The sequence below is a fragment of the Cololabis saira genome, chromosome 18 (assembly GCF_033807715.1).
Source record: "Cololabis saira isolate AMF1-May2022 chromosome 18, fColSai1.1, whole genome shotgun sequence".
NCBI classification, from domain to species: domain Eukaryota; kingdom Metazoa; phylum Chordata; class Actinopteri; order Beloniformes; family Belonidae; genus Cololabis; species Cololabis saira.
The window spans coordinates 29,093,146-29,108,158 of NC_084604.1; the positions used below are offsets into that span (position 1 = coordinate 29,093,146).

Below are 15,013 nucleotides of genomic sequence, written 5' to 3' on the forward strand. Positions count from 1 at the left end.
TGTACAAACATACATGCTATCTGGACTGTGAAGGATGAAATTAGACAAATTGCTATGTGGTAAACTATGTATCTTACTGAATTCTGTTGTTGATGTGATCATGAATCTTACATAGAATGGGGCGGGACTTTGATAAGCGTCAGCTTCTCCCGTACCCTTTTCGTCATGTGCTGAGTATGCAATGTATAATGTTCTGGAGATGAAATGTGTCTATATAAACATGCCGAAATAAACGAAAAAATAAAATAAAAAAATAAAATGTGAGACACGAACATTTTTAAATACAATGTTTTCTGCTCTCCAACCTTTCTGTGCAACATTATAGAGAAGTACTACTACTGTCATTTAGCAGACACTTTTGTCCAAAACCAGTTACATCTGAGAGAACACACACACCATTTGTGGAGCAATTAGGGTTAAGGGCCTTGCTCAGGGTGGTTCGTCTTGGTTGCCATTCCAGGGCTTGAACCTGGGATCTTTTAGACTCAAGACCACCTCTGTAGCCACTAGACTACCACGCCCCGTGACAAAAAAAGAGAAAAAAAAACACAAAAATATGTAGGGATTTCATGTGCACTATTCATCTCCGTGATGATGACTGCAAATAAACTAATGTGATCACGAGACCGTCGACACACTTCTGTCATGTTTGCATGTTAAATTTGCAGCTTAACATGTTTGGTTTAACTTAACTGCAAAGATAATAAGAGCATGATTTTATTTCCTGGTGCACTGCAGTTTTATCCAGTCTGCATGAAAAAGAGATAAAGGTTTCATGTTTTCACACTAGACTAAGTGAGGTAAATGCCACAAATTCCATAACATTTTGGATCATCCTTTACAAAATAAAAGTCTTAATTACAGTAATTGTTTTTTCCAACTAAGATATATTTTATCTGTGTCAAATCCTGATCTGAAACTTAAAGATTGTGTTATTACTTAACTATTGTTTGTCTGTGCTGGAATAAAAATGTGTAAAAATCCCCTGAAACGCCATCTCATGTCTTCACATTCTTCGTATCGCGGCCATGGCAGATTGTGATTGTGTCAAACATCAGGGAACAGAATCATCCGGCATTTCCAGGAGCTTTTTTTTTTTCTCACTGTTTTTTGATGACTTGGCTCATTATGACTCTTCACTCAGATACCTGGGAGCCCCTGCCAGTGCTGGGGTGTATTCCTGCTGTACGTGGAGCCTTTTGTGGGCGAGTGGCCTGGCGTAAACGTTGAAGTTTTCCTGCTGATTCATGCTGCAGTCAAAAACAGTCTCAGCGGAGTTTCTGCTATGTTGGACCCTTTGAACATGAGGGGAAATGGAGGCCTCTAAACCTGTCAGTGTGCAGCCTGTCAAGATGTTGATATGCAGTTTAAAAATTCATATATATTATTCATAAGGTGCTGGATTGTCCAGTTCTCAGCAGGATCAGAGAAAATTGAAAGCTAGCAGGAGAAGATACCCATGAGATGCCATTTTTATTTTGAAATAGTTGCCAAGTTATCGTGGCATATCTGATATTCAAATGTGTAAATGCTCCTAATTATGCCTCTTGTTACGTGGGCCAATCTTCTAAATGACTTTAGTTACCTATGTTTACTATAGTACAGGACGTTTGATAAGAACCTGCCAAATTTGAGTGGCTGTTAGACAGATAAGAGGGACTATAATGAATATTATCACACACAACCTGATATACACACGGAATGATTATCAGTGTAATTAGCTTTCTCAGCAACTCTAAATCTTTATCAGTCCTTAGTGAGAATTAGCTTAGTCTCCCAAGGCACAATTGCCCATAAAGCTTGCTGATTATTGTTTATTCTGCCAGAGTGCATTCATGCGCAGCTCTGTCCTCAGTTGTATTCGAGACTTAAGGTCTGGAAATAAGATTGCGAAGGATCTCAAAGTTATTCAGGAGGGAATTATCTGCTACATGAAAATAGTGATGGTGACCAGTTTACACTAATTGGTCATAATAGTGGCTGAAAACTTTAAATTGATTCCTGACTTGATGGTTTTTGGTTATTAGATTTTTTGTCAAATGTGATGGGGTTGAAATTTTAACTTTGCAAGTTTTTATTGCTTTTTTTTGTCTTTCGATCCACAGACCTGTAATTTAGACAGGCCGGAGGTTCGAAACTGGCGATAGCTGCAGTTTTTACAATCCCCATGGAATCAAAACTGATATCACATCCACTATAATAAAAAGAGGACATTTCGAGAATGTAGACATCATTAAAGCATTTGAAAGGAAGCTCTAATCAAGTACTCAGCCTGGACTGGGCTTGAAACATAGTTATTGACATAAAGGTACACTTTAACGACCACTTTCAGTAACACAGAGAGACAAGACATGGAAAGGACAAGCCAATAGCCTTGATGAACAAAAGTCAAGAGTCTACTACACATGGGTATTGTTAGGATCTTGATATCAGAACTGCTTACTGATACTCATATTTATTGATAATCCAGAATTTGAAACAAAAGTCAAAGGTATAACGTATTTTTTTTTTTACATTTTCAACCAAAAAAAAAAAGCCCCCTTCATTACTTTACTGAGACTCACACACTTTAAATCCAGTCTCAAAATGAAAGAAGAGTTAAATTCAAACAAGATCCAAGATCAAAAAGCTTGGTTATTTAAAAAATATTCATAACATTTCAGTTATTCTGTTATAAAAATAAGAATAGCTGAACAAATCCATGCTTTAATGAGCATTGTTCCACATATATAAGCGGTGAAATGCTTTTATCAATACACAACATATTCCTCCAGCCCCCGTTTCAAAGACTTCTGCTTAGCTAACGGATTCTCTCTTGGGGCGCAAAATAAGCAGAAATGTGCCGCTTCAACAGCTCAGGGTCAAAACACAACAATTAAAGAAAGGCCAAACACTAAAAACTGTTAAGACATTAATTATTTAGACATGGAGGCAAAAGGCGACGTGGAATTTTGGGTACTGCTGTCATCACCAACCTCATTAAGATGCGACGTTTAAGAAAAAAGCTCTTATCTCACCAAATTATAAGTCAATTACATTCCAATAGAACAGACTAATATCAGGGTTATATGAATATGAGCTGTTCTTCTAGCCTTAACAGTGTGATAATTTAATATTATACTGTGACCTCTTTGAGCGCAGAGAGGTCACATGACGAGCCTTTCGGCGCTGACTTGCAGTTTTTGATGAGCGCCAGGAATAATTTCCCCTGTCAGTCTCAGGCCCCAGTGAGCTTTTGGCAGAAAATGAGAGGAAGAAAACGTGTCCACTTTCAGCACGTCAAACCGTTTCCACTGATCCTGACTGCATTTACTACCTATCAATATTTATGCATTAGCTAACAGCATCATCAGTCCACCGTCGTATGGGACATGCTTGGGAATTGATCGCCAGGAAGAAAGGCTGTTCCGACTTTAACTGAATAAAGAAAGCGATGGCCTCAGGTTAATGGGCTCATTCATGTTAATGCACACAGAAATGCTTTGCATATAAAGTACAACAATAACAGAATTAACATGTCAGTTTCACTGCTTTTGACTGGTACACCCTTCACTTCACTATTGCAGCTAATTCAGACTAATTGGCAGTGAGTGAGGTTTTCTTTTGTAAAATGTACACTGTCCCAAATTGTACTGAATTAATTGATGTATTGATACAATACTGAATAAAAACTAATGATGCATGAACAGATTGGTGAACCTCTTCTCTGCTCTCCTCAGCTGTGTGGTGACTGTGATTGACGGCGGCGAGTATATAGGAAAGCGATGCGCTTAAAATGAAGCTAGAATTTACTTAGCGTTCCGCATTGTCCATACACCGCTGTATCTCTCCTTCTTTCTTTCCGTGTTGCTGTAAAAGATTGAGTCTGACTGGAAACCTGAGCGCTTAATTTAATTGTTGAATTCTTTAGGAAATATTCAAAATGCCTGCATTTAACCTGCAGCTTTGTTAAAAAGAGAACAAAGAGGCACAGGAGGGATGGAGAGAAAGGGTGACAGATTGAATTTACCTTACATACATGACCTTCAAATTATTCAAAGATTACTTTACCAAATATATATATAAAAAAACCCACTTAACTTCACTTAACTGTGTTAAGAGAACATAGCAACTGTTACTAAGCCCAGCAGGTCTTTTTGATAACACAATGAAGCGCTCAGAGAGAATCTTTTTTCCCACCTTTTCAAACCCAGAAGCGTGAGCAAAAGATTAAACTGTGTTTTTATCTGCTCTTGTTAAGTAATATGTCATTAAATCACCGCATTTGTTTGCAGGTGACTGACATGAGCACTATGTGGAGGTCACAGGGGATACAATGTGTTGCTTTAGAAAGGATAGGCTGTCTAGATAAAGTGGACAAACCCCCTGTAACATCACCAAGCAGTGACAGACGAACTTCCAGGTTGAAGCCAACCTGAAAGTAACAGAAATTGCAGTTCATCCACTGAACACTTGGGCTGGCTCCTAAAGTTAGTCACTTTCCACTGGCTCCCACGTTAAAATGTCTGACTTTGCCACAGAAATAAATACCTTTACAGCCTGGTACAAAGGGGGAAAACATTTTTTTTGTCTCAATCCACAAGTGAGCCATTGGATTGGATTAGCTGGTGCTAACCTATAGCGCTAACTAACATGATCTAAAATTCAAGCCATTACATGCCTCACCCAGCAGCAAACAAGTAATCACGTTTGGATACCCAGTTCCAGTCACACTTCCTTTGTGCTGTAAACTGAAATTCGCATCAAAGTATTCATATAAACGGATACTTAAAGCAGCACAACGTAACTTTCAGCTTTTCTGAGTTTGGCGGCATCTTTTGGACAAAAGCGGTAGTGTTTTACCAGAAAGAACACTACGTTTCCCATGAGCACCAGCGCGTACTGCCGGAAAACTCCTGTCCCGTCGCTGCATTTGTTTTGAGAGAAGACGGGACGCTTTTCTGTTTCACCAAGTGAACAGACGTAACGCCAAAAAAAAGATGTTAAACTGCTGGAAAGGAACTGGAATTTACCGGGATACCTTAAACAAGGAAGCCAGGGAGCGGTATATGGAGAAAATAATGATTATTAACGGTCTGGATCCATATGAAATCCCTACTGAAGAGCCATGTGTTTCAATAAATTTGAATAGAATAAAACCCGTGTTTTGATCCGACGCCCGTCTGTGTGAGTGTTTGTGTTTTAAGGCTGATTTATGGTTCTGCGTTAAATCGACGCAGAGCCTACGGCGTAGGGTCCGCGGCGACACGCACCGTACGTTGCGCGTCGCCACGTACCCAGAACCATAATTCAGGCTTTACTGTGTGGAAGGTGTTTGGTCGTTACAGCCGCGATCCAAGCGAGCCGATGACTCTTTCACTCTTTTACTTTGTTATATCAGATACTTGGCCTGCGTGGTTCTGCCTCCGAGCAGGAAACCGTTGAAAAGTTAAACCATTAGCGATCTTTTCCCCACGTCTGTTATGTGGAGCTGCTGCAGCCACAACGCAGCAACAGCTTCTGCTAAGCTCTGCGCTCCAAGCCCCGCCCATTTTCGTCTCGACTGCGAATCGGGAAGGAGGGGGAAGTGACACATCCTGTAAAGCAGTCAAAGTCGTAAAGATTTGTAGTTTTTTAGTGTGGCAGGGTTCCTACCATGCTCCTCAAAGTTACATAGTGCCAGTGCCAGGCGATACAGACCCCTCAGACCATGACAGATGTGTCATTAAACCTGTTGGAAGTTGATGTACCATCACAATGACTCTGGAAATATGATATTAAGGTGGAAAAGTTACGTAGTGTCGCTTTAAAGGACCACCGGTCAAACAAAAACATGCTCATTTTTTTTTAGCTCATAGAATTTCATATTAAAAGACGATTATTCTTCTAAACTATAACGGTGCATTTAATATATTGTCATTATTATATGCAATGAACACTATTATAAGTTAAAGCAAAAAAAATCTTATTTCGTCCCAATTTAAAGAGGAAAAATTTTAAAAAGTCACCTCGCTTTTTCAGAAAGCTCTTTTTATTTATCTCAATAAGCCCAAGGAAGGATGAGGGGTGGAAAGGGTCCAAAGGCTGGAGAACAAGAGGCGACGGGAGTAACAACAAACCCCTTTATTTTAACAAAACATGCTCTGTGGGCAGGTAATCGAGAAGAAAAAAACCCAAAACAGACACCACATGGAAAAGGACCAAACAGAAAACCCTTCACAAGGGAAGCCAAACCACATTTCAATGCTCCAAGAAACCTACGGTACTTTCAAAATAAAACAGAAAAAAAACAAACAATATACCAATATTGCCAGCAGCAGTTAGTCAGTTAGTCAGATATGAGAGGCCTGTGTTATGTAGATCAGATACTCTGGTATAGGGTATATTTTTGTTCTATTTGTAGGTGTCTTTACTGACTGGCTTCTGTTTGTGGATCTTATCTATTTCAAATCAGCATGAAAAGGAGCAGCTGGAAATGTTTGACATTAAATGAACACTGAATATATGAAAAGTCTTTTGATGTCACAAACCGAGATAGTGCTTCCTCTGTGCACTGCTTTAATGTAATCACCACTCATACAACAATTCTTACTAGCATTAATGCTTGTTTAATATGTAACAGAAAAAAAACATAAAGCTGGACTATGACATTAAAGTGCCATTAAAGGCAACACAAAGGAACTTATATTGGAACTATTTTAGCAGTCTTTAGCCCTATATGTGTGGAGCTTAAGTGGCTTTTATGACACCGTTGGTCTCTGCTTTGATCACTCTAATTTTCTCTTTCACCCTTTCTTTCTTTAGCACCTCAGTCATCTTTGATTTCTACTGTAGCTCATTGGGATACCTCTGATACCTACCATTGTTGTTGATATTTGCCACAGTCCTGTAAAACCATACAAACTGTAGGGTTGCTGTTTGTCACAAAGAGATGGCTGGGGCGGAGCCCAATTATACTTTGCTGACTTAAGAAGATACTTCCTCAAATATCCCTTTAAATTAAAACTGAAACCGATACTTTGACATGAAAAAAAAAACTCTTTTGTGTCCCTTTAAAGCCCAGAGTTTTGCATTTGGCCACCGGCATCTTGGTTTTCTTTTGAAGCAGGAAGAAATCCCATTTTGATAAGAAGGTGGATTTGGAGACTGATGCTTGAAAGCAGATAGAATGAATTAATGAATTATAGAATTATTTTCAAAAACGACCAGCAGCACTGGTACCAGGAGGGAATCTAATTTAAGACACCATAATGATTTGCGAGAAAAATATATTGACTTCGTATTTCATGAAAGATGCTGATCTTTTCTGAATGGCCCTGTACTGGAGCCAGAGAGTGACACTTGACATGTGACAATAAACAGTGCAATTCAGGAGAATACATCTTTTAATGAACAAGAATAAAGATAAGGGTATTCCATTTAGCTGGAATAGCTGAAGGAGAGTCAATGCAAATGGACCATTGTTAACAGATTTGCATCACCTTTGCTTTTCCTGCTGCGCCAAGTCTGTTAATCTTATGTGTCTGCATAAAAACAAGTGCTATGTTTTAACTCTGTAAGTGTCTTCTTTTAGAAAAGGAAGCTATGAGACTAAATAATAAAATGGGAGTACGTTTTACCTTACTTTTAAGCATTGAGTGTGTGTGTGTGTGTGTGTGTGTGTGTGTGTGCGTGCGTGCGTGCGTGCGTGCGTGCGTGCGTGCGTGCGTGTGTGTGTGTGTGTGTGAAAGCAGGTGTACTTACAGCTATCCTCCTCTTCAGAGATGAGTTTGACCACATAACAGGCGTAGATAAATCCCACCAGCTGAAGACAAACAGAAAATCAAAAACAGGTGAAGATTAGTCTTTGTGCAGCTCAAAAAAGTGAGAAAGATTAGACAAGTAGTTAGAACAGGGAAAAAGAAGGGTTTAGTGGGCTTTGTTAAGTCCCCTTGCAACCAAAACACGTACCCTACATTTAACATACAGTCTAATACAAAAAAATGGTTTAAACGGAAAATAAACGTCTGCATTTTTCTGCTTTTACATGCTGTGATGTGAGACGTTTGTGCCTGTTTGTATATGATGTTTAGACAGAGATGCAGCAGTCCACTCCTGCAGCACACCTTTGCTCCCTGATCTGCATTCTCATTGGCTGTCTGTTTCCAAGGCAACTGATAGGAGGTGGCTGATTGGAACACAGATGCAGGAAGGTGCAGTCGATGTAAGGTCGGCATTTTAGTGACCTTATTACCCCACAGTGATAGAGGAGAAAACAGAGACAGGGAGGGAAGGAAAGGCGGAAGGAGAGGAAGATGAAGGCGGGCGGTAACAGAAGAATGGCGTGTGTTTCTGTGAAGCATTATTATCCCGAATAAAGAAGCTTTAGTGCTCAAATCAAGCTGTAACTGTTGGGGAAAATGACATTGACCTGACTGGTATTCTATTGACTATGTGAACACAAGCCAACAAACACACACACACACACACACACACATGCACACACACACACAGCCACATGCACATAAACACATAGCAAGCTACAAATGTGAGAAACTACATTTGAAATTCAGCGTATATCTCAAGGTCTTGACCTCATTTAGTCTAAATAATGTTCAGCTCCCAAAGCTCCTCACTCCTCCCTCCCTTTCTCACACACTATTTCCTTCCAGACTCCTGCTCGTCTTCCTTCGTCTCTCGGCCCCGCATCTCATTCCCTTACCCTATCTTTCCTTCCACTTTTTCCCACATATCTACTTTTTCATTCTGTCTCAGACAAGCAAACAAGTCGGAGGAATAAAAGTGTTTTTGTCATATTGGGGGGGTGGGTGAATTTACTCAAAACAGGGCCAAATGTTGGAAAGTAGACAATGCTGCCGGCATCAGCGGGGGGACGAACGGTGATGAGAAAATCAATGAGCTTTATATAGCAGATATGCCTTGAAAAATGACCACGGATCAAAGATGCTGATAACCTTTACTGGCTACAACATCTCAGCTGTCAGTGCCATTGGCAGCAGGGTGTAATTTGAAAGATTAAGATGACCTCTCCCCAAAGGCAATCTCTCATGTGTGATGTCAATCCGGCAGAAATTATTTTTTATTAGTAGTCACCCAAAGGAGACTTTCACCAGCACAAAGTCAAAATGTTGTTCGGGAGACTTTTAGCACTTAGCAGTGACGCTTGGAATTACGGCTGATCTGGAACCTGTTCTGTCTTCAGCAGCCTCATTTCCTCTGAAAATGACTTTTGGGTGCAGTTTCGCTAGCGTGACTGCACACAGCGCGGGGAGTCACGCTCGCCCCGCAGTACAGAACATTTGATCATCCGTGACAAAGCACCTTTCGCTGCGCATCAATATCCTGTTAATATTCCTGAAGCGCAAGTTTTCAATTTTGGTGTTTGTTGCATGTAAACATAATATCCTGTTTACAATAAATCTGACTATATCTCTCCACAAAAGGGAGAAAATCTAAATGCGTTAGCTGGGGTGAACTAGTATTGGCTACGGGGCTGTGATATGTGTGGCTTATCTTGTTTATTGTTCAAGTACCTTTGGTGCCTGAAGTTATATTAGAACTATTTTGTCCATGAAGCCTGAATGTTAAGTATTTACACGGCTTTTTGAGGTTTTCTATATTTCTGCAGGAATATGACCTAAACCCTCATCAGATTTCCACTAAAGCCTTTATCCATCAATCTATCCATTTTCTATACCTGCTTCATCCAATGGAGCTCTCTTTTGGTGTAAGGCAGGTGTTCAACATGGACAGGAGTATTCCACATGAACATCATTATTATTATCATTACATTTCTGTACGAAATAGCTTATTCATGAGAGTATAGACTAAGTGTTGACATTCCAACCACTGGTTTGAAGTTCATGGGGAACTAAGAAAAGTTGCAGTTCCTAGATTGACCACTAGGTTGTAAAATTGATGTTAACATTTCCATCTCCATAGCAGAGGTGGAAAAAGTACAAAAATATTGTACTTAAGTAAAAGTACAAATTTTCTGCTTGAAAATTGCTTAAGTAAAAGTAAAAAGTACCCATTAAGAAAATTACTTAAGTAAAAGTATAAAAGTACCTCAAATTAAATATAATAAAGTACCAAAAGTACATGGTGTAAAATGTACTTAAGTACAAAAGTAAAAAGTAAAAAGTACAATGTACAAAGTACAAAATTCAAAGTACAAAATTATTTTCAAAAGGATTGCAAAGAAATGAAGAATCCAAGAATTTTCTTACAACTCTAAATAATGGTGATATTATTCTGACCCCTTTTGCGTTTGTTTCCATTACCCCATTTTAATTTTTTCCCTTTGCTCATCACTGCTGCTGTCCCCCATTGGCCCCGCTGACAGGAGACTCTTCAACTGATTGAACTTTTTAATGCCAAAACCACCTTAGAAGGGGTGGAATGAAACAATGGTGCCCATGGACACGCGTCGGCTGCCGCTCAAGGCTGATTTATGGTTCCGCGTTAAACCAACGCAGAGCCTACGGCGTAGGGTACGCGGCGACACGCACCATACAGTGCGCTTCGCTGCGTACCCTACGCCGTACCTTACGGCGTAGGCTACGGCGTAGGGTGTGCGTCGCCGGGTACCCTACGCCGTAGCTCTGCGCCGGTGTAACGCGGAACCATAAATCAGCCCCCGCTGTGCTGTTCTCACGGCAATAGCCTACATTTTCATTTAATGTAAGACTTTCATTTGTAGCGAGTAACGACGTGTCCAATTTTAAATATAGTGGATTAAAAGCAAACTTACTTAAGTACAATAACAAAGTACTTGTACTTCGTTACTTTACACCACTGCTCCATAGATAGAACTTTAAAATTTTTTTTTTTAATTTTTGTGTTTGTTAATAACAGACCCCCACAATTGGCTGTGTTTTGACCTGGAAGAGTCCGAGGACAAGGCTAGCTAAGCACCACAGACATGACATTTGAAATGGGAGGTCCGACTCTGAAAATGTTCGCCTTCAGCTCCCCAACTCCTCTGGCACGGATCGATACAAGGAGCCACAGCAGAACATTTCAGGACCTTTCCAACTGAGGAAAGGTACCGGTATAAGGATAAGGATATTTGGATGAAAAGGATAAATAAGGATACATAAGGATGTTTGGACAGATTATATCAGTTAGTTTAGTATAAACCAACCCAGCCAAGCTGACAAGGTGTGCTTGTTCCAGCAGGTTTACAGGCCTTTTATAACATGGCACTGCGCAGTACGAAAGGGAAAAGAGGCTTTTAAAGGAAAAATGTTTCTAGGGGTTGTCCAGTTCTTCATATACACTCTATGACTTTGACTCATCTATTCCGCAGTGACGATCTAGGAAAGTCCAGACTGTCCCAGGAGGAATCAACAAATATCACCGAGAAAGGTCCTACAAATATCAAGAAACGGAGCAGCCCAGAATAAAGTTTTAACAGCTACAGACCTCTCACAGATGGCTAATGTACAACAGTAAACAACAGTAGTTTGCCTCACAGGGGACTTCCCATTTCCTACGTGACAGAGACAACAGGGACAAACCAGAGGGGTTTTGTAAAAGGGTTTTGGGGAAAGATGAGAGAAACAAATCATTTTCTGGGTTAGATAAGAATAGTTAAGATTGGAGAAAGGGAAACGCTTGGTTCAAGGGTATGAATCTTATGCGTGGAACATGGTGGTGGAAGAATTACTGTGTGGAACGGCCTTTCATTGCATCTGGGACAGAAATAAATGCCATCACTGCTGGAACAATGATTTGATTTGATTTGATTGATTTGATCATCTAATTTTAAAAGAAGAATGTCAGGATTTCTGCCTAAAAGTGAAAGAGAAATGCAGAAGCTCTACAAAAGCTCACATGTATAAAAGTTTGTATAAATATTTTGGAGTAGTAACAAAAAATTTTGACTTTATTACAACAAAAATGTTCATCAGGAGTTGAATCGATCACTGAACGTGAGCAAAACAAGTAAAGGTGAGTAGGTGCTGTCCAGAAAAATGGGCTGAAATTCCTCCAAGTTGATTAACAGTTAGAAATAGGCTTTTATGACTAACAGAAAATCATTGCATGTTTTCATCTCTGGCTTTTAAATTATCATCTGATATGTCAAGCTAAAATTTTCACTTTTCACCTTTGAGAAAATATTCTGTAAAAATAGTGACAGTCCACAGTTTAACAAAGTGTGTGTCTGCATAAATGGGTAGATAAGCTGTATTTCAGCCTCTCTTCTATCTATTCTTTCTGATTTGCAGATTCTGCTCACATTCAAGCAGAACTCAGACAAGCTTTTCTTGATTCATTCTGTCTCTGGATTAAGATTACCTCGTTCTGGCTGAAGACCTGAAGACTGTTCAGTGTGATGGGTGGAAATGGAAATATCACCACTCCAGCGTGGACACAGACAGGATGCCCGCCCTGATCAACCTGACAACCGATGCCTTATTCAACACGTCCACTCCACCTCACAGCGGTGTGCACCTCAAACAGAGCTGTGGGTTTTTTTCTTTTTAAAAAAAAAAAAATTGAGTTTAATGTACTGTTTTATACACATTATCCCAGGCTGAAGGACTGCCTTTTTACTATTCCTTAAACTTTCTTAGAAGAGATGCTTGTTGCCATGGTAAACACAGAAAATATTCTTAGTAACTAGACAAGAAGTCGGTAAAAGAAGAGGAATTACCCTAGAGAGGTAATGGTAGGGGTGATGAACTGTAAAATGTACACGTTCTTCCTTCGCCGCATGAGCCGAGGTTAACATTTTCCCCTTCAGAGCTTGAACAGAACGTTCTGAACTGACGTTTGCAAAGATAATGACTTTGAAATTCTCCTCCTGCATGAATACCAGGATGCAGTGTCACCCTTTAGTTTCACAAGGCCTTCCTGATGTTTGACCGTAATACCAACAGTTGTTTAGAGCCACGTTTGTCAACTGTTTTTTTTTTTTTTTTTTTTCTTTAAATGGTACAATTTATTATACGGATCCAATTTGGTAATGTGATCATTTAAAAGCATTAACAATTATTCTATGACATTTCAGTGGTGTTACCTGGAAAGTTATAATAAAATTGCTCCTGGTTTATATCTACCTACATTTGAAAACCAAACCAGTTTATCTATTTATTAAATATGAGTATATTTTCCATTTCTTTCCGTCTTATTCAGGGCTGAACTTGAATAGAGCTCCGGACCCCACGTGACCTGTTTTGTATACAGCAACATTTTGGCAGGAAAGAGAACCGCTCGTGCGCATCGAAAGTCACGGCATAATCATGAACTTCAGAGGTCCAGAGTTTTCCGCACACACGAACCCAAAAGATAAAGAAAACTTTGCTGCTAAACTTGAAAGACTCAATATTACTGACCCTTACAAAGCACCAGGAGTACTTTTTAAAATAATCAAAACTACAACGGAGCTGCTAGACCTTCAACATCCCGACATCTTCGACTACCTGATCAACTTTCCTTCGTCCTCCTCCGGGGATTCTCTTAAAAATGACAAAAGCCTGGAGGGGTATGAATTGTATAAATGGATGTTATGCCCTGGATTTGTGAACAACATTCAGCTTTGGAATCTCCAGGATTTTATCATTAGTGGAAGGGTAAGAGGCACTTCAATCGTTTAATTAGCGAAGGCAATAAAGGCACAACACCAGCACAGTCAGCGCACGCTCATGTAATCGGCACGTAACTTCGAATCAAATGTTACCGTGGATTTTTGCAGGATAAATTAAATAAATTATTAGTGATTACTGTATGCAGGGCAGCTGACAGTCTTGCCTGGGCCCAAAATAATCTAAGATGGGCCCCCTGCGCCCGGATCTCTCCTTCTCCCTCTTCCTCTCCTCTCCCTCTGCTCTTCAGGTTGTTATACAAGCTAATGGACGTTAACATTAGAGCTAGCCAGTTAGGTTAAGTTACAAGGTTGGTAAACGTTGGCTGTGCTGTTTCTTACCTTGCTCTACGCTGACTTTATTAATTCCAGCTTCAGCGTCACCACCTTTTTTTAAATATTTGTGTAGAGAATCTCTGAGGCCTCTATTTTCTTCTTCTCTTTTCTCTTCTTTTCTGAGCACCTTGTGCTGACCGGACATTTTGACCATTCTAATGGTTGAATTAAATGATAACATCAAATTTTGATCAGCGGCCAAACCATTTTTGTGTTGGGGGTTCTTGACCACTATTTCAAGGACAATTAGGAAGAAAACACATAACAAGCTTTTATGTAACTCAAATACTACATATTTTTTCCACAAACAGGCATATTTTGAAACATTTTGAAAAATGATGCCATAATTTAATGAGAATTAAAAAAAAATAAAAATAAAAAAAAAAAATAAAAAAATTGAGGGCCCAGTTCTGCCTACCCTGGGCCCGGGACAACAGACCCGTTTGTCCCCCCCTATCGACGGGCGTGACTGTATGAATGAAACTTTTAAAAGGCACCACCTCATGCATTATTTTCATACGTCTACGATAAATACTGTAATTGTCATGCACGTGGCTTTTTTAAAATGTATTTTTTTATTAACCTTTATTCATCCTACAAGGGGAAATTAGTTATCTGCTTTTAACCCATCACTAGTTAGACTAGGAGCAGTGGGCTGCCGTTTCCTGGTGTCCAGGGAGCAGTTAGGGTTGAGGGCCTTTCTCAGGGGCCCAAAGTGGTTCACCTTGGTTGAACCCTGGTCTCCAGACCCACGCCCACCTCTTTCCCCCATAGTTCTTTTTTCTTGGTGAGTCATTCACAGAGATTAAATGACCTTCATATGAAGGCGTGGATAGATGTCAGAAAGGATGGTGTTGTGCTTGGACCCCATTGCAACTGCACTGCTGGATTCTGTGAGAGCTTCTGCCATGTGTCAGCTGTCTTTGGTCGCTCGTTTTATGGAATAAATCCGTTTATCTCGCCTCTCTGGATCTTTACGAATCTAATAGAAAATAGCTCTATCTGTTCCCCTTCTAATATTCTAGCATCCTGGTGCACAACAGCTATCGGGGATCGATTTTCTACTGTTTATCGGCTCAGAAACAAAATGGCGTTGTTTACATTCAA

The 15,013-nt window shown here is 39.9% G+C and overlaps 1 protein-coding gene across 2 annotated transcripts in view; it reads right to left on the minus strand.

The window, feature by feature from the left end:
• Positions 1 to 15,013, minus strand: part of nkain2 (sodium/potassium transporting ATPase interacting 2) — a 124,157-nt gene that overhangs the window by 11,541 nt on the left and 97,603 nt on the right. For both annotated transcript variants that reach the window (XM_061707334.1, XM_061707335.1), the window contains exon 5: positions 7,723 to 7,783. In XM_061707334.1, the coding sequence (XP_061563318.1) occupies positions 7,723 to 7,783 (61 nt within the window). The remainder of the gene's footprint in view (positions 1 to 7,722; positions 7,784 to 15,013) is intronic.